The 27,009-nt window shown below is 38.8% G+C and overlaps 1 protein-coding gene across 1 annotated transcript in view; it reads left to right on the top strand.

Annotated features, from left to right (window-relative positions):
- The first annotated feature begins 403 nt into the window (after positions 1 to 403).
- Shal (potassium voltage-gated channel protein Shal) overlaps positions 404 to 27,009 on the top strand; it is a 224,257-nt gene continuing 197,651 nt past the window's right edge. The window contains exon 1 of the mRNA XM_071704304.1: positions 404 to 4,574. Within this exon, the coding sequence (XP_071560405.1) occupies positions 3,460 to 4,574 (1,115 nt within the window). The 5' untranslated portion in view covers positions 404 to 3,459. The remainder of the gene's footprint in view (positions 4,575 to 27,009) is intronic.

Below are 27,009 nucleotides of genomic sequence, written 5' to 3'. Positions count from 1 at the left end.
TCTCTCTCTCTCTCTCTCTCTCTCTCTCTCTCTCTCTCTTTCTCTTCCTCCCTTTTTCTTTCCCTCTCGTTAAGAGAACCGTGCGAAGTGCGGAGCGAGCGGACGAAGCTGAAAGCCAGCGTTTCTCAAAGCGCAAGTAGGCTAAAGTGGAAATACGGGGGCAGCGCGGCGGTGGTGGATCGGGTGGTGAAGAAGGAGAAGCGAATGGTGGCGGCGGCGGGCGCAAAAGGGGTAGCGGTGGGAACCATGACGTCATCGTTGAGGGGTTGCCCGGGCAACGGGAAATGTTCGCCGCGTCGGGACGCCGACGCGCGTCGCCACCGCCGCCGTCGCCGTAAAAATCAATTTAGACCTTGGCTAGGTGACCGCTCTGCACTCGCACGGCGTTGCTGCGACGCGGCCGCTCCGCTCTCTCTGGCGAGGCGACGAGAGCCACGCTTCTCTGGAGGTGCCGGGCTAGCCGACTGCCACCACCGCACCACCGCCGCGAACCACACGAGCTCTCGGGGCCGCGCGGGCCAAGCTCCGGCAGTCGCGAGCGGCCAACTCATCGAGCGGGTGCTCCAATCGTGGTGCTGGCGACGGTGCCGCGCGCGTAAAGGCCACATTACACGCGCTCGTACAACACATATACACGTACGTGTGACACACACACATACACACACACACACACACGCACACACGTACACGGCACGGCAGTTACCGTATACGTACGAGGACGTCTGCGCGTACACCCGGTCACGCGTGCGTACGCACTATTCGCGCGCGCGTCGCGTCGCATCGCGCAGCGGGAGGAGCAGCGGTGGAAAAGCTTGGACGAAAGAGCGATACTCGTGCAAGAAGGTAGCATCGGGTACACGGCGAGAGAGAAAGAGAGTGAGAGAGATAGAGTGAGAGGAAACGGGGGGGGGGGGAGCATCGAGTTTGTGAGCGGAACGTAGTGCGCGCAAGCTTACGGAGAATAGTCCAGGCGGACGCCTGAGGGGGAAGATCGACGTGCGAGCTCCCAGTGCCGGAGCTTGCGGAGACGCGCTACCTTCTCGGGAAGAACTCCGATCGTGGAGGCTTTTGACCGACTGGCGTGCTTCCGGAACCTCCGGAATCGGTGGATCGGCACGTCGCAGGAAACGGGAGCGTGTACGAGTTTGATAGACCTGGATGCGACGCGAGAGAAGCACGCGCGGTGCTTGCGTAAGCGGTCGCGTGCGTCGGTGAGTGAGCTTCGTACCTGCGCTCCGGCGATCGCCAGAAGAGCCACGAGGAGGAAAATGTCCGGGACCATACGAAGATAGACGCTGCGCGTAGCGCGGGGCGTGCGTGATCGAAAAAAGCTCGCGCGTATTCCGATCCGGAGTGCCCGATGAACGAGACTCGCTCGGCATTTGGTCTTTGAGCGAACGACAAACGCCTCTTTTTGTTTTGACGCGAAGCACGGCGGAGCTTTCAGAAAGTACGCCGGGAAGCTGTGCGGAAGCTCTTCTTTCGTTGACTGTTTGATGTTTACTCGTAAGCGTTTTCTCCTCTATTCTACAAGCGGCTTCGGCGAAGCTTTATCCATGCGAATTTCGACTTCACGGACGTGACCAAGTTTACGAGTGTGCGCTTGGATAACGAAGGTTTTATAGCAAGAAACGAAATTTTTCTTAGCATCAGCCAATTGGCATTTACAAGTGAATGGCATCTTGAAAGAAGCTTGTATCTCGATACACGGTGTCTTAAATAATATTCTGCGAAAAGCTCTACGTGTGACCTCTACCTACTACGAAGTGTATAAGAGAAATTTTACAGAAACCTCTGATCTTCTCGCAGAGACTACTTCTGGACTTATTTTCTCAAGTGTCGCGATTATCTTTAGCCTTTAAAGCACTTTTTCTTGTTATTATTAAAAGAGAACGTTTTGTTGTTTGTTACATGAACTCGTGAGGTTTGAATGTGAACCCGGGCTCGATAAAAACATCGAGTCTTATCGACGCGTAATGTCGTCAACAGCCGTCTCTCCGAGAAGTGCACTCGTATCTATGTAGGGACCCGACGGTGAGCTCGAAAGCTCGAGAATGTAGTGTCCTGGTGGGCGCTTGCTGGCGGAGACTCAAGCTCAGGCTCTCGCGGCGGCCAAGCCGAGCCAAAACAGGTGGAAGATCTCCGGCGCGATACTCTGAAGAGTACCACGAAGAGCTATCGCGTGACTATCGATGATGATGGGAGGCACGTTGCCAGAACGCGATTGGTTGGCCCGGCGCGCGTCTCCGCTCGGCTCGTGTTTTGCTGCGTGCCGGTCGTCACTTCGTTAAGCTCGATATTTCCTCAAGAGACCGAATTAGAGAAAGGGAGGACCTTGGAATGCCAGGTGTGAAATGACGATCTTCGGGATCGTGCCCGATCTTAGGCAATCAACGCTGATGTCATCGTCATTGTTGTCGTCGTCGCCGGCGTCGTCGTCATCGTCGTCGCCGCGACGTTGGAGAGGCAAACGTTGTTTGCCCAGTTAATTACGATTCTTCGATGCCACTCGCGATCTTATAATGACGAATGCGGCGAGGTGCGACGGGTCTCGGTGAGAGACTGTTTCGATATTTGCATTTTAAAGAGCGAGAGTGACGATAAAGAAAAATTGAATCCGTTTTCCCGCGAGGGAGAGCTTTGTTGAAGAGATTAAGTATACGCAACCGACGAGTAGATAAATAGATTTGTATATAAAATAAGCGAAATAAATAGATGGAAGTAGAAGGGTTGCCGATAGCAAGGAAGACATAGCAAGTAGATCTTGGACTTAAGAACTAAGATCAGATTAGAAGAATCGTTAAAAGTCGAGAAGTTGAATTAAAAATAGAGATTAGCAATGTGATCGTTTTTTGAGAGAGAGAAAGAGAGAGAGAGATCTAGACCAGTAGTCATACTGCTGATCGTGCGGCGGGCTTGAAGAAGCATGAATCAAACAAACGTCAGCTTGAGCTGACCTAAGAAGAATCGCGGCAAGAAGCAGCGTATTCCACGCCACAAATTGGAGAGAGGAAGTCTTTAAGTTCGAAAGGTTTATTGAATCTGTATGTAGAAGAAATCTTTGGAGAGTTGCCAGTCTCAAATAAAAAAATCGTTTTAAGTTTGTTGCAAGAAAGATATTTGAAGTAAGATATTTGAAGTCGAGATAGCGACGAACGTTCGAGCGGCGCGCAGTGCCGCTAAATTTTAGCTCGTAAATGTCGAACCGACGAAAAAACGTACTACACGCTCCAAGGATTTTATCCATCGTCGAGGCACGTATTCACCGTAAGTGATTGATGCAGGTCGGATCATCGATGTTGAACCCGTCGTGGATCTAGATCGTCACTCCGAAGAGAGAGGGTCTGGGCGTATAGAGGATCAATTTGACGTGACAAGAGTAGAGCGTGCCGCCAAGCACTTCGGGTACGGTGAACGCTGGCTCTCCCGTTACCCTGAAGGAAGATTCCACCTTCAAATATGGCCTCGGTGGCAGCGTGGCTGCCATTCGCCCGTGCGGCGGCGATCGGCTGGGTACCGATCGCCACACACCCACTGCCACCGCCGCCGATCCCGAAGGACCGGCGCAAGGCCGACGACGAGAAGCTGTTGATCAACGTGAGCGGCCGTCGCTTCGAGACGTGGCGCAACACCCTAGAGAAGTATCCGGACACGCTGCTCGGCTCGAACGAGCGCGAGTTCTTCTACGACGAGGAGAGCAAGGAGTATTTTTTCGACCGGGATCCGGACATCTTCCGGCACATCCTCAACTATTATAGAACCGGCAAGCTGCACTATCCGAAGCACGAGTGTCTGACGAGCTACGACGAGGAACTGGCGTTCTTCGGTATCTTGCCGGACGTGATCGGCGATTGTTGTTACGAGGACTATCGGGATCGTAAGCGCGAGAACGCCGAGCGGCTGATGGACGACAAGCTGAGCGAGAACGGTGACCAGACCCTCCAGCAGCTGCTCGACATCCGGGAGAGTATGTGGCGAGCCTTCCAGAATCCGCACATCTCCACCGCCGCGTTGGTGTTTTATTACGTCACCGGATTCTTTATCGCCGTGAGCGTGCTGGCGAACGTGGTGGAGACCGTGCCGTGCGGCAATCGTCCGGGCCGCGCCGGCACACTCTCGTGCGGCGAGCGTTACAAGATCGTGTTTTTCTGCCTGGACACTGCGTGCGTGATGATCTTCACGGCCGAATACCTGCTCAGGCTGTTCGCCGCGCCGGACCGGTGCAAGTTCGCGCGTTCCGTGATGTCTGTCATCGACGTGGTGGCGATACTGCCGTACTACATCGGGCTCGGGATCACCGACAACGACGACGTGTCGGGCGCGTTTGTGACGCTGCGCGTGTTCCGCGTGTTCCGTATCTTCAAGTTCTCACGACACTCGCAGGGACTACGTATTCTCGGCTACACTCTAAAATCCTGCGCCTCCGAGCTTGGTTTCCTCGTGTTCTCGCTCGCGATGGCCATCATCATCTTCGCCACTGTTATGTTCTACGCGGAGAAGAACGTCGACGGCACCAACTTCACTTCGATACCTTCCGCCTTCTGGTACACCATCGTTACGATGACTACGCTGGGGTAAATATGATTTTTTTATTGATTTTTATAATGTTGTGATTGTGACGAATTTCTTACGTGTCAGTTGCAAAAATCACGATACCTTGCTATATACGAAATCTTGCACGTCAATCTTCCTCACGTACAAGATAATTTTTAATTACTTATTTTTATTTGAATTAATGTATTATTTAATTTGAATTATGACACACAGACGCATCAATGTCTGAACGATTATAAATATCTTGTTCTTTTCTTCCAAGGGCGAATCATATTATACTTTGCACGCCCCTATGCAAAAAGTGTTTTTCAACGTTTTTAATTTATTTGCTTTTTTTCTGCATGTCAATTTTTGTCGTTGATACTTAATATCCTTAATAGAATTTTGATCGACAGACCCATGTCATCTTCGAGTATGAAAGCAGAACGCAATTTTATTTTAGAAAACTGTTGCAAAGCGAGAGAATGATGTACGTGTAAATATTTAGATGTCGAGTTTATGTAAAACTTCTTTGCATAAAAGAGTCTGTCGATAAATCGATTTTTGCAAATTTCGCATTTATAACTCGTGTTACTCAACACGATGATGGAGTGTAGCGGTACATTTACAATGCGACGAGTTATGCACCGCCATATAGTACAAGTGAATTGCCCGTCGAAGTGCACGAGAGTTCGAGTATTTGACACAATCTGGCGGCCAACTTTAGCATCGTTATAACTTTTTAACGAGATCGTCACAGTCCCTCGCTCGTACGTAGCTGTTTTTGCGCGAAACTTTGACACTTAGTGTTTTGCACTTTGAATTATTTCGATAACGCGCGTTTTCGTGCGCACTTTATCATGTTTTTAAACTTTCCCAGATTATTACTGCTTTGGTGCGTGAATAATTTATGAACTCTAACATCACGCAAAATAAAAAATTTAGTTATTACAAAGTTTGAACGTCTTTGTAGTTTTCACTTTTTATAATTTTGTGTTTGTGAGAGTACACAACTCTTGAGCTGAAAACAATTTATAATTTGTATATATGTAATGAATATGCATATGTCATTATATTTGTGTTTAATTTTCAAAATCTTTTAATGTTAAATATATCTACTTCATCTACATATTTCATTTACTTCATACTCAATCTCTTTTCATAATTCTAGAAAAAGAGCTCAACTTGAAATTCATCGAATATTCGTTTTATATAATGCTTATATACGTCATTATACTATGCACAGCTTATAACGTACAGCTTATGGCTCATAAGCCTACTAATTATCCAATCTAATCATCATCGGTTGAATGTAGTAAATTCTATCCGGTGGAAATATGATCCGAAAGCGCATTATTCCCGCGGAATTTACTGGCCCATAAACTCTTCTCTTTTCCCCACAACCCACGTATTTTCTTTTTCCCTTTCTCTGCTCAATATCGAAAACGAGCACCGGGTACGAACGGAAAAGTCTCGGACGCATTTCTTTCGTAGCCGCAAACGCGCCCGCGCTCGATGCCTCGGAAGCGCCGGTTGTTCCTCTATTTTACGACACAGCCGCTATTTTTGTCCGGCCGAATCTATGCCAATGGTATTTTTGTTGCGTTTTCGTTCGGACAGCTGACAATCACGCGTGTAACCCGAGTCACCGAGAACCGCCTGATAGTTGCACCTACTTGTTACCATTCGTACGTTTTGGATCAAGTTTTGTCTGGATCGCGCCTCGCCGACCGCGTTTTTTTCTACATAATATTGGCGCTGAGTACTAGATGACTCTACGTTCAGACTACATTCGAAAGTATTTTTCGAAAAATGGATTTAATTAGTTTGTATTTACCATCCAGTGTGAGCATTGAGGGAGAAAATAGACAGTGATGCAATTTTTTTAAAGTTTTTAAAAAACTTGATTTGAGAGCTTTAAGAACAAAGAAAGGCATTCTTTATGGATTATCACATGGAAATATAAATATTTTGTTTCCAATTTTTTTTTCCAAAAAATGTAGTTGCTAGAAAAAATTTATAACTATCATATTAGGATTAATTTAACATATTAAAAATAATATTAAGTATTAAAGGACAAATATGTAAATTATTTGTTTTAATGTAACTAATATCTATATTTAATTTGATTTATGAAATCCATTTGATCCACGTTAATTGAAAAATATTGTTTGTTATTTTATATTTTGATATTTAATTTGTCAGAACATTTTTATTCTGGGTTTTAGGTACTATATCTTTTAGATATACCTATCTCTACATTACAAGAACCACCATTGTCCTTCGGTATCCAAATAGAGTGGCGTGGCACAGTAGTTATACGGAACTTTGTATGTAAATTACATTCCTCAAATAATTTTATGCAAAACTATCTTGTCTGACATTATCGCTCAGACGAAGTGTGAGTACGTAGCTCCGTAGATCGAGGTTTCCTTAGAGTGCCGGACGAGGCTCATAAAATAGCGCTAAAGATAATCTCCGGCATAGATCCGGATTTAATGGATAATGTAATGTATATTCATGTTGGACCGCGAGCAGGAAAAATCTGATTTGTCAGTAGAGCCAACGGCGTGTCGCGCTACTTTTTTCCTGTCTCACCGCCTGCCTTAGCATTTGCGTGTCTGCAGGACTAGGACAGGTCACTTCCTTCAAACTTTAACGAGAAGGATCAACAGGTGCCTCGAGGGTTCGTCTAGTCGCATGGCTAGCGTGATCCTTTTTTAATCTACACCGGCCGAATAGTTGCTGCCGATACGAATTAGCTTCGGCCCAGGCTTATACGCGGGTAAAAAAAGGGGTAAAAATTGCGGTATTGAAAACCACGCGAAAAATTCCGAAATCAAATCGGTGCGCGGGATTAGTTTCGCGAAACTTTTCGCTTATCATAGGGATTACGTAGCTGTATCGGCGACAGCGTAATTCGACCGTACTTTTAATCCTCCATCGTGCAAATCTATTTTCGTTAGAAACGGATATTAATTTTCGCGCACGTAAAGCACGAATCTCGGAAAATAACGAAGTTAAAAAGCTTTTTGCCGCTGGAACTATCGAATTAATTTTGTAGCAACGCTTTATATAAGCTGTTATACCCTACTCTCGCAGGGTATAAGAAATATTTGCGTTTACATTGACTTAAAAATTTTGTTTAAATCGAATTTTTCGCCGCATTAAAAATTATTGCATAATTCTATAACGCGTAAGTTAAAAATTTTTGTGTTCTTTATTCAATCCTTAATACACTGGAAGTTAATACACTGAAAGTAAAATGATCCTCAGGGATCATTTTGTCCATATCTCAGGGACGTACATTTGTACATCCCTGGTACCAAATAATCTCTTTACAGAATTTTGGTAAAAAAAACCTATATATACCTAGCAGCATTAATTCAGAACATTTTTTGGGGGGGAAAAAAGCAATTAGTTAAATATAAAGTTTCTTATATTATGTTTATGTAGCTTAATTGATAAATAATTGAAATATCTGGTTTTACAAAGGAGTATAAATCTTTAGTAGATCCTTATAAAATCCAAATCCATTTTATGAGATTCATAGCCGATTTATAATGCATGTTTATATAACATTTTTAAAATTATTATTTTTGTATTGAAATATATTAAAAAAAGCGATATATTCTGAGCTATCAGTCCTGCTGTAGCCTGATCCATAGTCTCGCTACAATTAGTTTCGTTATTTCGTTAATTTTAATTAATTTCGATTCGCGAAATCTGGCGTCCTGAACATCTAATCAGCGCGTGAGAGACGCGCGGTATCGTTCTCGCGACGATTTGTACAGTAACATGAGAATCACGAGGCTAAACACGACGGCATTATAATTTACGATAAATCAAAAACAACTTGCAGGGTGGTTATATTACGCGGGTTAAAATTCACTCGTGCGTCAGGAAATATTTAGCGGCGTATGTAAATATAATATCATTATATTATATATATGTAAATATAATATCGTAGGCCTATGCTATTATAATTTCACATCAAGAATTTCCGCTTTGTTATGTATTTGTACTGAAAAATAAATGTTTATTAACAATATTCTCTTTCGTATAAATATCGTCTCTTTTATATTGTATATCAAAGCAGAGCAAGTAGAATATCAATTCTCGTAGTCATAGATCAGAATCATTATATCTCATTCTCTATCGATCGGCATTTGATTCGTATGCAATTTTAGAAAGAACAAATACGAAGAGGCTTAAAAATCTCTACTTTATGAAAACAAGAATTAAGATGTTTGCTGAGTACACAATTATTATACAATTACATTACATATTTCGAAATCACTTGGGATAGTAGATCTAAACTGGCTATACAAGGGTACAGTATTGCTTGTAATATCTACCATTTTTTTTTTGACCGGGGCTAGAAGTCACACTTCTCTGGTTAGTTGTCACAAAGCTTATATATTTTACTTAATAGATAGAGTGGTATATTCTTCTCTAGTGTAGGTTGCCCCTATCGTGTTAGTTGGGTGTACGAAACAGCTCGTTGCAAAAACATCGCATGTGATATTTACGAGCACTTTTTAAAAATTGGACTTGGTTAGTAAATTTTTCTTATACCTTTATTTTTATTGTTTCGTTGGTTTTTGGAATTACTAGTTGTAATTTTTATTTTATTTCTACGATATGACACTCTATACATGGATAACATAATACTAATAAAATTCTCGTGGGCGTAAAAACGGTATCCCGTTGTTTAATATTTTCAGTTTAAACCCAAACAATACTGCAGTAAAGAGTAATAATATTATAGATACGCGCGTAATGCTTTTGGCAACACATCCTTTTCTTTAGAAAACAATGTTGAGGAAAGAATAGGGTAAAGTGCATATTTCGCATCAGAAAATTCGGATCAGTAAATTTGAAATGCCTCTCTAGCCGACTGTACCTGTCATATGTGGATTTTTTTCATTAATTGTCTAACAATAAAAAGGTTTGAAGAGATAAAATTTATCATCTATTCAGTATTGAAAAAATTAACTAGCACACAACGAAATATTATGGAAGCAATAATTGAATTGTAGAAAGATTCGAGATATGATAACGTTTATGTGAGATTTAGATAAATTTTATAAAACGGAAGCAATAATTGAATTGTAGAAAGATTCGAGATATGATAACGTTTATATATGAGATTTAGGTGAATTTTATAAAACGGAAACACAACGAAATATTATGAATATTTCAAATATTTAAATTAACATTAACTTTCTGGGGTATTAAATCGTGTATTAAATTTGGGGTATTAAAACTTATTGTAATACAAAGTTTATCTAAATCTATTTACAATTTTCTTTATTTTACTTTTATGCAAATACTTTGAAATTTGTGCGTCATCAGAATTGAAGTAATTACTAAAAGTTTTTGAGTGCATAACATGCATGCGTATATCTCAGTGGCTTTCAAGAGGTAAAATATATCGCGTGAAGTGGGTAACGGTCGTCGTAAACGAGACTTAACAACGTTTGAAGAGAAAAAAGAGCGTGAGTCTTTAAAGGGTTCGTTCGAGATTCTGAGAGCGGTGCGTTCTGAGCAACGTTATTCAGTTTGCTGTAAGTGGGACAGTCTCCCAGATCTCGACGTGTCGTATCACAGTACCTTATTCAATCTGCTCGGTGCACTCTATCAGCCAATCTCCCGCCAATGGAATCCATCGAGCGTGAATTCACATCGCGACTTGAATGAGAATTGCGTTTGACATGACGACGACGACGACGTGCGTTTTGCAATTACGCTGTAGTCATACGATGCTACGTAAAAAATTTAAATTTGTATATCAAAGATGTGCTCATTGATAAATATGAAGTCATATTTTCTTTGCGAAAGCCAAAGGTTGGGTCAATGAGCTGTTTCAAACATTACAAATTGTTGACATAATTAATTTTTGTACTCTCTATAGAGTATGTATGAAACATCCAACATAGAATAATTACTCATCAGGTTTCTTCTTTTCAATCTTTTTTCTTAAGTCCAATGGTTCGTCTTAATTATTTTGTTCCACATCAAACGGTTTGTTGATTTTGTGCTGGCTAATTTTGTACTTACTGATTTTGATTTTCATATGACTGAAGGTATTGCCATAAAAAGTAATAGCCTCTTAAAGTCGGGAATATAAAATTGCAGTGTTTGCATTTTGCTTGAAATCCGACTAATCGGCAGCAAAGATGTGCTTATTGACAAATATGAAGTCATATTTTCTTTGCGAGAGCCAAGGGTTGGATCAATGAACTGTTTAATTTCAAACATTAAAAATTGTTGACAAGATTAATTTTTACACTCTGGAGTTTGTATGAAATATCCAACATAAAATAATGTTCTTTTGTTCAATTTTGTTTTCTTAAGTCCAAGTTGGTGCTTCATTCTCGGATGCTATTGTAACCGTTTTACGTTATAAGTTTACAAATCCGCAGAGAAATCGAATTAACGGACTATCACTATGAGTAAGTGTACATGGTCTAAATCATTTTGTTCCACATGAAATGGTTTTATTGCAGAGTTACTCCAAAGGGCAAATGGTAGTATCTGCATTAAAATATGGAAAATATTATTTATCTGTCTATATTATATTATATTCCCTTGAATATGATTAAATGCTTCAATAAAATTTTTAATGTGTACTTACTGATTATGATTTTCATATGAAGGTTGTAACACTTCACATGGGACATTCTATATATAATTCTATTAAAGAATGAGGACAGGGCATTTAACTTTATGACTTAAATCATGCATGAGGTTGCATAAAAATGCTTTCAACAATTATAGTTCTAGAGCGAAAATATAATGCACGTAATCATTTTTTCATATCATGCGGTTTTTCTTGAAATACCAGGGTGCACACTTATAATTATTGTACAAGTATTTATTGAGGCATTCAATTTTACAATGTTTTAACAAGTTGTAATCTTTTATATATCCTTTTAAAGTTGGGAATATGAGATTGCAGTGTTTGCATTTTACTCGACATCCGATTAATACAATATCTTCATGTTTAGTAACAGTACGCGGTGTTCCCATTAAACAAAAAAGGTTATTGCGTTTATAGAATTTGATGGAATTAGCTATGATGTGTGTTACATAAATAAATTTTTTTTTTACCAATCTTATAAAAGTTTACATAATTTTCTCTTATAACAAAGATTAGCTTTTATTGTCCATTTGCTCATTGTATATTTAACTTATTATAAAAGACATTCAGTTCAAAACAAATGTAAAATAATATACTATAAAAAATGCTACAAAGTATTTTTAACATTTTTCAATGTGTACATTGAATGCAATAACGTCAAACTACCAGTGACTTCTTGTGGATCTAATATCTCCGAGTTTGAAAATTAGATGTCCCCTTCGGGCCAATTTCCGAGGCGACGCCTACTATTACTATAATCCTTCGCACTGCTGCTCGAAGCCTGACGGCCGAGGCGCCGATTGTACGTGTGACATATCGTGCCTCAAGAGGTTTCCATATGAGACACAGGAATCGTACCTTCCGCCAAATCGTTATTGAAACGTTTTCCTTGGTATATAATTTTTATTTTCTTAAAAAATTTATAAACTAATAATTTAAATACAGTAATAATAATAATAATAAAAAACATTGTAAAATTTGTGAAAACATAATTATCGTAAAATTTGGTTAAAAACCGTATCCCAAAATTAAATCAAATAATTTTAGACTGTCTGCATTAATAATTTTTTTTTTTAATACTTTTTAACAGGTGGGTGTATGACTATTACTTATTTAAACTGTTGTTTAAATAAGTAATACAGTTGATATAGGTATACTAGACATGTGTTGTGGCCCAAATCATTATTTGAGCTCCAACTATTATGTATTTACATAATACTATTTACAGGATCAAGTCCTGAGGTTTATGCTGTTTAAGGCGTCTTATATCTGCTTTAGTATCAATCAGTTTAGTGGCTTTCACATTTACATGTTGTTGTAGCCGTCTTTCATGTAATTTATCAGTCGCCTTTCATGGAATTTATCAGTCCGTTTTCGATAAATTCTTGTACGATGTCTTCCACGTCCCGATAACTTCTCTTAATTTCTTTCGCTAGTTTCGAGAAAGCTGTTAGAACATTGCGTCTCTGTACATGGGAACACTCCGAGGTTAAGAGATTTGTTATAGGTTGTATGACTTTTATCATTAAATAATCGGGAAATGCAATCGTAGGGTCTGGCGTGAGTCCCAGATAGACCAGGGCTCGTGAAGCATATGAGTAATACTGTTGCAGTAATTATTGTCTCTTCTAATCTATTTTACAGGCGCTAAAATTCACGATAACAATTCCGAACTTTACTTAAACGTTACATTCGAATGATTAAACGAGCTTAAAATGTAATCAGAGCGTATAAATCTGATTTCTTCGAGTTTTGCAAAACTAAACTGTACGCGAGGCGAAGAACTTCGATAATCGCGCCGTCTGCATAATTTGGCAACAATTCGGCGAGTGCAGCCAATTAGCCAGGTAATATACTGTATATAGAAATATTTAATGCGTAGTTTAGAACGATGGATGAAGGAGAAATTGGCCGTAGACTTATCAGTACTATCGGTGCTTTATCATTTTTACTGCATTTTTAACATAAAAGCGCGAACGCATCGATAATTAATTGCTGTCGTGAAATACGTTCACTCTTTAGGCAATTAAAACGGCAAGTGAAATATTCATTCGTTGAATCAATTGTAATAATAATTTCTCTTTACGCGCGATATAGTTCATTAGATCGTGTTGATACAACGGAATTAATGTCGGATTACAATCGCTCGTACATTATGCTTTAATACTTCCACGAATACCACGTAATAAGTGCCATGTAATGTGAATACCACGTATACAATAAATATTGTAAGGAAAAATGATGATGTAAATAAATCCCCGTTTTTCGGGATTTGTGAATGATGTAAATAAATTATGATATATCTCATTTATTATGATATAACTCCTAATATATAATACACGGAAAGAACGTTTTTTTTGCTGAAGTATCTAAAAATTACCTAGATAAGATCTGAAAATAATTTTGTTACACCATCAAAATAATTATAGTAGGTCGCTAAAGTATGATGATAATGTTGTAAAAAAATGACATTTTATCAAACAGTTTGAGTGTTCTACATAATTATCTTGATGGTGCGACAAAATTATTTTCAGATCTGTGTCTAGCTAAATTTTTAGATACTTCAACAAAACCGTTCTTTCCGTGTAGGCGTTACAAATTGGTCAATGAAAGATTAAATGAAACAATGGTTTCCTGTAGAACGTAAATTATAGTCTTCTTAATTTAATCTACGAGCGACCCTCCCGTTTTCATGCAGCAGAGAAAGAGAGAACGATACGAGTTTCGTAGAAAGCACATTGGGTCGAGAAAAAAGCACGCATTATCGTGGCTGGGAAGTCTGTGTTTTGGCGATACGCCAATCAGGCTTTCCCGACACAGCAAAGTGTTTGTCGATGCCTGCAATCCCTCCTCTTCGTTATCCCTGCACTACCTTTCGACCTATTTTTTCGCTCTTAAGGTATACATCAACGTCACTTTAAAGCCATCCCGTGTTAAACTTCGCGCGAACGAATCTTTGATAGCGCCTCGCTCGAGTTTTTAATCCCCGGAAAAAATCTTTAAGAGCGACGGCGGTTAATTTTATATAATAGCGCAATTCTCTTTGATCATCGCAGCTTTTTATTCATACGCTGCATAACTCGCTTAACCAAGAAAAGCGAAATTTCTTCGAGATCGTTTATTATTTATCGAAAAAGAAAAGGAAAAATAATTGAGCTTAAAATTAATTTAAACTATATTTATTTGCAAGTTTATTAACTATATTTTAATAAAACTTTAAAATATTTTTATTTTGAACTTTTGTGATATCGGAAGATCAATTTTGCCCATATGATAATATCGAGAAAAACGAATAGAAAACAAATAACAAAAGATTTAGAAACTTGCGTGAGTTACATAAATACTTTGACGTAACATGATTTTTGAAAAAACAAATGTTTCACAGCAAAGTTTAGCTGAATCTCTAGCCGATGCTTACACCGAGATACTATATTTAACGTTGTAGAACTGCAAAACAAATTCAACTTGAAGCAAGAGTTTCTTAAAAGGTCTCCCTGTATTTTACATTGTATTATCTCGTAATTTTGCCCTTCCATTCTCGAGGATTCTCTTTTTATGAGCCCTAAGGATCTCGTGCCTGGTAACGTGAAACATATATAGACTCGAGAGAGATTTTATTTTCGGAGTTCAATGACGGCGGATACGAAACTCTTGTGGAAGTTCGTCCTTGTACTTATTTTTTATGTACACACCTTAATCCATCCCTATCTCACGACCTAAATAAAGGCGGCCCGCGATCGTGCGCCTTAGGAAGGAAACTCTCCTCAAAACTCGCATTCGGTCGTATACCGAGGAGAAACGGCATTACATAAGTGCATATTCTCATAGCATGCACCATATGCACAGATACAGGACGTAAATTAGTCGAACGATTGTAGAAACTTTCCCTTCCCCACCCTTTTGCTGCCGCTTGCCGAGATGAATGTTCGATTCGGCGCGGCGAGGCTAGAGATCCAGTGCGAAAATCTGTTTTTGATATTACTGGCTTGCCTCTTAAACTGCAGAAGGATTTTCCGGGAGAGATAACTCCTCTTTATCCTTATGTTACCCGTCGCACAAACAATCCTCCCTCATAAGTTCGTTCTTGCGGAAAGCGGACACTTCCAACGATCCGCGATAATACGAATATGTCGAACAATCGAAATTGATCTCGTTTAAAAATTAATTTTTAAAATTTCTAGGAGAGATTTGATTTTAATAAATAGACTATATTTTAATAAATAGACATCCCACCTCTGCTTATAGGGTGAAACGAGGTCTATCATTATATACGTTTCGGGTTTTCAACTTTCCATGCGAATCGAGGTCTACCCTCATCCACCCCTGCCTGCAGGAGAGGCTCTCTATATCTTAGAACATATATAACTGGAAGGGGAATTGTCTCATTTTCATGACGATATCTTAGAAAATACAAGCGACCCCCCAATTTTATCAACAGTTTCGGATTTGGAGGTCAAGAATACATAAAATTTCATCCATTATTAGACCGTCGAGGATAACTTTTTTAGCTAATACGGATCTCGACGCACAACGAGAGACAATTAAAGTGAAACACACTCCCGATCGCGGAAAAAGGCTGGAGACACGACAAGGGAACGCGCAGGCGACCGGCCGGTCACACTTTGGATAAAAAATTCAAGATGCCGCTCGCTCGAGCTAGCGGGAAGACGTGCCCCGCTGATTTGTAGTGCAAATATTTTCAACAGATCTCGACACACAACGAAAGACAAGGCGGAACATACTCCCGATCGCGGAAAAATGCTGGAGATACGATCTTCTTCTTCTTCTTTCTATATGGCCTGTGAGCAATACTGCTCTATATATGGCCAGGGCGAACCACTTGTCGTAAAATAGCCGTGAAGCGTGTCTTAAAAACCACTTGTCGTAAATAGCCGTAATGGCGTCGTAATAAAAATGCGATATAATAAAAACACAATGCAGACAGTAACAGTCGCAATACTGTTACTAAAATAATTGTAATTGTGTTAATAAAAGTAGGCTGTATGCACTAAGATTGTTTGCTCCATTTACACAATTACGCCGATTGCTCCGTTTACACAAATATGTCGTTTACTTCGTTTACAATACTATTACGTTTTAATACAATCCAACTCAACAGTCCTTTGCGAGTATTCGGATTAACTTATTAACGGCAGCCCGATCGCAGTCCCTTGGATCGCAGACTCTACCGTTCGGAGTATTCTCACGTACTGCTCCAAATCGGATTCTATAGCGTCACATTATTTCGACAGGTGGAGCCATATACATATATCGCAATTCGGCGCCTACAATACGCACATCGCAATTCGGCGCTACATGCGCCAATATCGACGTCGTATCAATCGATTCGACGTCTTTTCAAAATCATTGCGTGTCATTTACTTGGGCCGGTATTCATAGTCGGTTCTTATTTCAAGACCGTCTTAAGTAATGTCTTAAGATGCTAATGCGGATCTGTGATCGGTTTATAACATCTTAAGACTGTACTTAAGACGGTCTTAAATATATATGAGATCCGACTATGAATACCGGTCTTAGAGGTCTATTAGATGTTTATTAGATGTCGAAAAGTAAATTGTGCTCAAAAAGTGTTTTATAAACAATGCACCGTTATTGTATGAATATTAGGTTTTAATTGTCTCTATAGAAAACGCAATGAGATAAAATCACATGACATCTAATTAAGATATTTCTAGACGTTGTTTTAAACTAGATGGCTCCGACATGTAATAGACGTCTATCTGATCTTGCGTTTCTCCCTGGGCAGGCAATATTTTTAAATTCAATATTTTCAATATTTTCAATATTTTCAATATTTTCAATATTTTCAATATTTTCAATATTTTCAATATTTTCAATATTTTCAATATTTTCAATATTTTCAATATTTTCAATATTTTCAATATTTTCAATATTTTCAATATTTTCAATATTTTCAATATTTTTAATATTTTCAATATTTTCAATATTTCAATATTTTCAAAATTTTTCCAAATAAACTGCGGTTTCGGGTGTTCCATTTTTTTTTCTCTAAAACACACATACAACACATACACAGGTTAGAATATATAATTTCTATTTTATGCTGACCGCAGTTGAATGGAATTGATCGGTGAATAAATAATTACGCCTTAATCACAATCGACATTTGTACCGCAGCAAGGTTCAAGATGTGGGACAGTGAAAAATTCATGATTGAAGATGAGAGCTACACCACGCTTGGAATGATTCATGTTATATGTGGCATAACTGAGTAGGTGCCGTGGGTCGTTCACGCCCGCACCTGTTTGTTAACATTCTATTAAATGATGCTAAATGAAGTAAAAAGTCATCATTTCTGTTACTTTTTTTATAATTATCTGTGAATAATTAAAAAATTGCGGGGAATACAGCATGTTACTGGTTCACCAGGATTATGAGTCTGGCACCTTAGAGATACACCACACGGCGCTCCTAATTTAGGAGCGCCAAAGTTTTATCTACTACATTATATGTCCATCTCTTGAAAGTACATATAGTACAAATCACACGTAGCATTGCATTAATTGCTACGTGTAGACCAGGCAGGAAAAATGCCGAGAGAGAAAAATTTCAAAATTCTGTACTACCAAGGTAGACTCGAACCTGATTTCTCAGGTTTACCAGGGTGACGGCTGGTCTAGTGGGTAGAGCGCCAGATTCGTAATCCGGAGAACCGGGTTCGAATCCCGCTATGCCACTGAGAATTTCTCAGCAAAAACGCTGCCCCCCCCCCCATCTAGCGGAAAGAGGTATCCCTAGATGGAAAAACTGGGCTCCGTCTTTCGGAAGAGACGTTAAACCGTTGGTCCAAAGGAAATGGTAATGGGAATGGATGAGTTGAATAGGGTTGGGTACGTCCCTTCAAAAACGCCCTTTAAGGCCCCCTCGGGGTAAATAGAGTATATATCTTTATCTTTATCTTACAGCATGTTACAGGAAGACAGGATATTAAAATGTTGTTTTATTCCCTCGTAATTATTTAGCTCTACTAATGTTGTAAATCTGCGATACAATGTTGTTAGTTATACATTGAAAAGTAATCAGACATTACTAAAGTCTACATACTATGTAGTATAAACCATGTGGTTTAGGTTTATTTTGTTTTATTGCTTTTTGAGATAAGCGCCATATTTGTTTCTTTACTTTTGATACTCAATTCGATATTCTGTTCGGTATTCAAATCGATACTCTCATTGAGACTTCCTCTTTATCCGCTGTATTGTTAAAATGTAACACATTAAAGAAGAGGTTATAATTTTCATTGTCATTCTGACCTTTATTATTGGGACCGCACCTCATATCTCATCAAATGTTGTGGCTAATTCGTCTGTAGCTAATTTGGTTGCATTTGTGCAATTCACAAATTATTTCCAGATTTAGTCAAACATGTGTAAATTATTTTTGCAACTTTATCTGCGGATGAGTGAATTCTAGATCATTAGTGAATTCTTGTGATTGCAACAATGCATATTAATATATGCTCTGTTAAATTTTACACTATGTAAAGTATAAACACCATTTGATTGGTGCGAAACTCTTACGACGGAAACATTAATTTAAAGAAGCGAGAAGAAAGCCATATTTCTTTTTAATCGAGTCACAAAATTAAATATTTATTTTTAATATTTTTAATTGACACGTGAATGCATTGATATCTTGATTTACGAAAAATTGGGCGATATATATGTATGGTTTTTATTTTTTTTTAGTTTTGCGACAATTCGGCGTATTCTGTTGAAGATTGGCTGAAATCATTTATAGGCCGGTTTCGCGCTTTATTTCCGTTTTAGTCTTCGACGCTATTTTCCACAGCTCGGATAAACCTCTCGCGCTGAATTTCCGGAAATATAAGGCCTCCTCAGTTTCGCCTCCAATATCCAATCCAATTTTCTTTGCGTTCCATATTTTTCTCTTTCTACCGTGTCTCGTGCCCTCTTTGAAAATATCTGTCGTATTTCTTATTTGGTAAGAAATCCCATATTTTGTCGACAAAAAAAGTGATTCATACTTTCAAATTCGCAAAAATGAACATTCCTTTAGGCATTATAAAGGTTATACAAATGACTAAAGGAATAAGACCTCCTGGATCCCAGTCTTTTACGAATATTTGATACCTAACACGAACGCAATATTTTATGTACACATTCTACATAGCCGAGTTTTGCAACTGTGAAATATAAAAGAACTTATTGAGTCCTTGAACATTATTATAATTAGTAAAATCAGAAAATAGATTTTTTTGTAACAAACTATCGATAGAATAATGAAACAAATAAATCATTAACAAACAAGAACGAATTTCGTCAATATAACATTTTTATTCTAGAAATTTAAGATTTATACGAGATACATGTGTTGTGAGAAAATTTGGAGTTTGAATCTTATCATCCAAAATCATAAATCCTCATCTAATCATAAAATATAATATATTCATGAAGATCTAGAATTCATGAATTTATATCGCTCGCTTACTGTGTAACAAAAGGTCACGATCATTATTGGTTTGGCATATCTTGTCTATAATACTAATTGCACTGTGAATTGCTTCTACATCATCAGGAACTTTCTCTTCAAAGATAGTATAAACGTCCGGCTTCCATGTTGATAGTCTAAGCAGATTAATTATAGTGGTTTCACGTTTCTCGCTATTCTCTGCAATCACTTCAAATGTTACAGTCATCATTTCTGTTACTTTTTTTATAATTGTCTGTGAATAATTAAAAAATTGCGGGGAATACAGCATGTTACAGGATATTATAATGTTGTTTTATTCCCTCGTAATTATCTAACTCTATTAATCCTGTAAATATATCTGCGATACAATGTTGTGGCTAATTCGTCTGTAGCTAATTTGGTTGCCTTTGTGCGATACATTCCTCCAAATGTTCTCTTAATATTTTATGAGATTGAATATTTTTTTCTCAAGCTTACATCAAACTTCGTTGAACAAAGTATCGCGTGGACAGAAAACCAATGGTTTTCGTGCGCGGTTCTCGTCGTTTGTCATTAGCGTGAAACGTTGAAAAATGATTTCCGCAGCCTCACCGAGCCGTACGTCGGTGGCGCCTAGTTCCCGGACAAGCATCAGTGTTAACAAGATCCGATTTGTAATTCATGAAGCGCCGGACGGGATAGATTGCACGTGCTGGCTAAAAAAAAGGAATGCCATACGAAAAAAGAGACTGGTTTTTCTTGGCCTCCGCGTTAACGCTCCGTAGAATTCATTAACTCCGTGAAAATGCATTGCCTCGGCTATACGTTACTTACTGCTGATTGTTAATGGAAAACAGAAAAGCGCGCGGAAAAGAGATAAAATCGTCAGTTCCGTACTTTCGTTTCAACGGACACGCTATCTTGAAAATGTAACGAAACTGTCTCTATTTACGTTAAATATTATCCTGCTTCTTACTTACATAATTTAGTTGCACATTAATCTTTTGCAAATTTGATTCCAATTTAGCTATTTTGAAAATTTATGCACGAGCGTATTGAATCTGGTTTTAACTCAAAATTATATATTGTATTGTAGTTATAGGTACTAAGTTGCAACTTATACTATTTATAAGTTTAGTAGATTATCCTTAAGACGATTGTTATTGTTATAAGGGGGTTGATTTAAAAGTGGCAAGTATGTAATACAAGACCATGCGATAAATCGAATCAGTGCCGCGGTCTAGACAGCCTGGCGTCAGGATATGTATGATCTCAATTTCTCCTTTAATGGGTAACGCCACTCTAGAGTCCCAAAAAAAGCCAATTTTTGATAATTTTTTTCAGAAATACAATAATCATAAATGAAAATCGGTTTAATTCTATTTATTATCTATATATTAAAGTATAAAAAAATTTTTTTTTTATTAATTTTTTATTGACAAAATGGCGGCGCCAGAGCCATTGATCCAAAATGCCAAGTCGTCCAACGGGCGGAATCGAAGCTCCTATAATTTCTGAGCTGGAACAAAAATTCAAAGATTTTTGAAAAATACATAAGATTTTCTATAGAAGTACGTATGGATTTTGCGATAAATTGAACAAAACTTTTTTTATAAACAATTTTGTGCGAAATTTTTTTAGCGAAAAATGAAACATTTTTTTCCAACATGCACCATTCTTACAAAAAATGATATTTCGCAATTCCCATACGTATTTCTATAGAAAATCTTATATATTTTTAAAAAATCTTTGAATTTTTGTTCCAGCTCAGAAATTATAGGAGCTTCGATTCCGCCCGTTGGACGACTTCCGCAAAAAGGCACTTTGGATCAATGGCTCTGGCGCCGCCATTTTGTCAAAAAAAAATTAATAAAAAAATTTTTTTTATACTTTAATATATAGATAATAAATAGAATTAAACCGATTTTCATTTATGATTATTGTATTTCTGAAAAAAATTATCAAAAATTGGCTTCTTTTTGGGACTCTAGAGTGGCGTTACCCCTTAAGTTGAACACTCACGAAGCAATCCAGCCTTTCAACAGAGATTGTGCTTCAATTGTCAAAAGAAATGTTCAACTCGAGAAACGAATAATTAGAGGTTTTAACTCAATTTATAAGCAGTATGGTAAATGCAACATTATTCTAGTAAATAACATTAAATGCACTGTTAAGGCAAAAGACAAACAAATTATACCTGAAAGTCTAAATAAAGAATATGAACATTAATAAGGTAAAAAAAGAACAAACGTGCAATCTCATTAAAGAATACTGAAACCTGAGTGAGAATTGTTTCTGTTTACGTTAGATTGCATTTAAAGGTCATAGAGACCCTTAAAGATGGTACAGACCTGAAGTACGATTTCATAAAGTTGAGAACCTTTGATTGCAGGGAAGAAGTCCGGTAGTTTGTATACCATGTCTATGATTCCTTTAACCTTCCTATACCCGCGTCAAATAGTGTAACACATATACCCGCGCATGGTGTGTGAGACCGAAAGTGCTAGGGCCATTTTAGTACGTTATTTAGTAAAATATCATCATAAAATCAAGTTTACTATCAGATGGAAATGTGTAAAAACATATCAAACAAAGGTTTATAGAAAATATTTACTTTTATTGGCGACTAACAGTCTTTCATTACAGCCTTTGGAAAATTACAATATTCTTAAGAGCTACAAAAACTTGAACGAAAATATACTTCTTATTATATCAAACTAAAAGAAACTCTGAAATTTCAAAGAACAATATATAAAATTAAAAAAAAGAAACAATCTAAATCGCCTCAGATGCCTCTTCATGGCAACCCTGGCGAAAATAAGAAGCTTTATAAAGCGTTGACAACCGTTCAATGAGGGTTTTTTGAGAGTTTATACGCTTTCAAACTTTATAAGAACGCTTACACAACGCCGTTGGGTTTTTCAAACGCTGTAGCGTTGCAATTTCCGCTCTACGAACTCTCTACTGACCGTTTCTAAACTCTCAATGAACTTCCGCAAACGCTCACTTCTCATTTTCGCCAGGGAATCGGAGCATATCATAATAGCATGTTCCATACACGCGTTGTATGCGCGAACGCTCGCGTTGCACTGATTTGAAGTTAACCACGAACCATGCAGCTACCAAGGAGCCCAAAGCGCCAGCGTTTTCCATTTAAAAAAAAACAAGGCAAACGTATATCGTCGGTCTGACAGACCAATGCGCGGGTATAGGAAGGTTAATAAACGAAGGAAGTATCACATTGAAAAAATTTGAGTTAGAGCTATTGTCATTAGGAAAACTCTGATCAGAGGTCCTGTCAAACGTAAAGAGGGGAGAACCTTTTTCACTGTCTTTGGTTCTGCCATTTGGAGAATTTTTTTTTGTTTCCCGTAGGAAGAGGGGAAATGCCTCGCGCATTCAACCGGGGGCCGGCCACCCGGGATATGTGGGGCTTGCACCCACTAAAACCCCTCTCCCTGAAACATAGCACGCTGGACAACAGTTGCGATACGCGGGACTACTACGAGGCATAACATCACGTACCACAACAGTCCTCACGCCGAGGCGACAGAAAAAACGTAAACAGACAAAGGACCAAAACGAGCGGGTTACCGCTGGGGGATACCCCAATTCCCGGGAGGGAAGAAATCCCTAGTCTAATGAAGCGGCACAAGTGTCGCCATTCGACCGCCTCTGAGAGTTCTCATGATAGTAACCGCGGGCAGTCATATCATTGAGGACTCTCTTCATTGGCTGCGAGACACTTCGCCCGGGAAAACCCGCACCCCCAGTACAAAGTCGTACACAGACCACAGGACGTGTACGAACTATAACTAACAGGAACCCTCTATCCGGATAGGGGTTCCACACAACACAGAAAACACGAGCCCAACTTTCTTGGGCCCGTCAACGCTAAGATCCAAACCGGATCTCCATCCCTGGCCAGGGTGAAGCGCCTGGCGAGAGAAAACGGTCGGAGACCAAAATACGACACTCGGCGACTGATGACGACGTCTCGGCGGTCTCCCATTTGGAGAATTGAGACACGCGTTGTGAGCTTCTCTAAGTTTATGTTGACGAATTCTAGAGAGTTGCTCTTGAGTGGCGCGATTACCTGAATTTGAGTCCGCAGAAAGATTCCGCACTACCTGATGAACGCCTTCCGAGTTTGCTTGGCTACCTTGTGATTTGTTTCGAAGAATACTTGCGTATAAGTCTGACGCCGGTTCAGTGGAACTGCGTTGACTGGAAGATGATTCGAAGTTGAATCTCAGGCTTTTCGACGAACGCCCGGTGCTCGCGGAGCTAGACAGAGTGGGAAAAGAAATCGAGGAATTAAAGTCGCGGGGGGGGACTGATTTTTCTCGACACGAGCGCGAGCTTCTAAGTAAGGAATATTCTCCGTTGCTGCAATAGAGACAATTTGTTTTTGTTTCATAAAAACAGGGCAGGAGGTCGAGGTAGGGAGGTGATCGCCTTTGCAATTAATACAGAGAGGAGCCAACTGGGCTCTTGGACAATCCTCTTGTTTCTCATGGGCTAGCTGTGAACATTTGTTACAGCGTGGTTTGCCACGGCAGTTTGAGCTAATGTGCCCGAATCGAAAGCAGGAAAAACAAATTTGAACCTGAGAAATGTAAGGTTCAACTTCTAATTTAGTTTTATAGATTGATATTTCTTTAGGGAATCTCTGTCCCTCAAATTTAACCATAATAGTTTTCGAGGGTTCAAATTTCGTTTCACCATCCTTCCTGACTCTGCGATTCATGCGTTGAACAGATATTATTTTTACTGGGGATGCAATTTTTTCGATGAGTTTATTGTCGCTAAAACACAACGGAATACCCTTAACGAGGGCAATGCGCATAATTTTGAATGAGGGAATAAAGGCAACGAGATTATGTTTTTTTGAGTGCAGGATGGCCGATGATGGCATATTAACAATATTGTAAGAGATAAATATAATCAAATTTTAATATATTTTCTTATGTTAAAAACTATAACTTACACGTTCATTTTTGCATTGCGGACCTCAGCAGCATTAAAGTTGTCATTATTTTTCACATGTTCACATATTATAAACATGTCTACTTTTGGTAAATTATTGGAATTACCTTTTATACAAAGCCCCAATCAACCATTTTTTACTTTATCTCAAGAAACTCGAATAAAAGTATAAACTCTTTACTTCGCTGTATAACACCGTCTCAAACTTCTCGTTGTGACATCACATCATCTTCGGTTAACTTCGGGCGTTTCCGGGGCATCATCGGATAGTTTGAATATTCATGTTTTAAAACGCTATAATTATTAATAAATTCACGTTTTTTAAGCGAAAAAAATTATTTACAATACAATTTATGTATAAACTATCATATTATGATGTTTTTCAAAAATCGTTTTTGACCCAATTGGGCCCTGACCTTATTATTGCCGATTGCGCGAATCTCAGTAACGTCTTCTTTAATTAAACCGTTAATAATTTTAGAAATCAAAAGAGGATCGAGGGAGAAACGTTCGATCCCGCGTATTGAAAATGAACTAGATTCGGAGGGAAGTCGTTATCCGTATATCTGTTCGCTCCCCTTCTGTATTTTTTTTATCAAAACAGATGCGGCGGACGCCGCACGTCCCCCCAATGTTGTTTTTCATGTCGGAAAACAAAAACAAGACTGTTTACAACACCGGCTCATGCAGCGCGAACGTTCTTACCAGCGAGCCGCGTGCCAACCGCCGCGCCCGCACCGGGACACGAGCGCACTTCGTGCTAGCGGTAGCCGGGCTCGCGCCTTAATCTCAAACAACGATACAATATTAAGAGAGAGAGAGAGAGCACATGTTCTTGTTTCTTTATCTTTCGTGTTGCTTTAATCAAATAAGAATTTTTAATTTGCATAGTTGCGAGTATGAGGAAGATGATAAAAAAGTACTAACTTACAACTTTAGTACAGTTGAAGTCGTAATAAGATCAAATGATTTGGATAAGGGAACTGTAAACGGAATCAAGCAATTTAGATTTCAATTTTGATCTCATCTTATGGTTCACATTGCTATGCAAGTATTAAGGATAAGTTATATACACAATGAAAGGATATAGTTATTTATCAAATTTTTTCTTAATCTGGAGATAAAAATTCATCTACGCACTTCACACGCATTTTATGACGTGTTTTACGCATTTTTAAATTGTTATATATTTTTAAATTGTTAATGTATAACATATAATACATTTAACACAAGATCAATAGTTTCTATTTTCACTTGGTTGCATAATCGAGAGTAACCGACTTTCATATTGACTTCTGTGAGCTATTTTGAGGGGAATTTATGGATATAAGATACCGAGATTTTTATTTCGTCGATTTTCTGATTAAATCGACGGCGCGCGAGTCTGCTATGTTCGATTCCTGCGGTGCGGCACTTCTATCCTTTTTTCGCATTAGCTCATTGTCCATTGTTAGCTCTTCTCTTCCCATAGAATCTTTTCATAGCCTTCCGGCATCTATGTCCCTATCGATCTGTCTGACCGAGGCCGTGTACAAGGCCGGTTTGGGCGGGGTCATATCACGAGGAGAGAAAAATTGGCAGCGATGTTGCGAATAGAGAGAACTCCGAAACTCTCCGATTTCGAGAGCACAAGGGAACGACCTTTTCCATTGAAGTCTACTCCATCGTTTTTGAGAAATAAACGGCGGTGTCGCGGTTCGACACGCCGTTTTCTTTGCGCAAAATCACACGCAAACATTTTTACACGAGATACAGCGATAGCTCTTGTAAAACGTTTCAATGTAAACCTTTATTACATTGTTCCGCATTTTATCTAACATCAATGAATGATAAAATTTTAAGAAAATTATAAAACTAGGATGTTTACAGATGATGTCTGTGAAAGAAGAAACGCCATTGAAATAATTTTCTCGTGTTTAAATTACCATTTCTATTAAAATTTAGCGAAGTGCACAGGAAGCATGAAATTGACTGAATTGAATTTCAAATATGTTAGGCCGGGTCGAGTCTGCGAGCGACCATATTTTCGATGCAATTACTTACTCTGAGATATATATGTATGCAAGATGATTCGAAGAAACTTTCGAGTCCGGAGTAAGTCAGTTTGTCTGTATAGAGTGACCCAGTTGCTTGGCGCTAATACACTCTTCTGGACTACGGCGTTAAGTTCCAGTAATTCCTTAACTTGCATTTGACAGAAATTCGGTTCTTCATTACTTGCCTCTCGTTTTTTCTTTGTGTTCTTCATTGCCATTGGCGTCGTTAACGTCAAATACAGATTACACAGCTGACGCTAAATTACATGTGTAATTATGATCCGTTTTTATAATTTCAGAAATGTCTTTAATAATTTTCTTAATTTTTGAGGTTTGATACCAAAAAATTAG

This window comes from Temnothorax nylanderi, unplaced genomic scaffold (assembly GCF_030848795.1).
Source record: "Temnothorax nylanderi isolate EJ_2023f unplaced genomic scaffold, tnyl_v1.0 TNYL_tig0040_pilon, whole genome shotgun sequence".
Lineage (NCBI taxonomy): Eukaryota > Metazoa > Arthropoda > Insecta > Hymenoptera > Formicidae > Temnothorax > Temnothorax nylanderi.
This window is presented reverse-complemented; position numbering and strand designations above follow the sequence as displayed.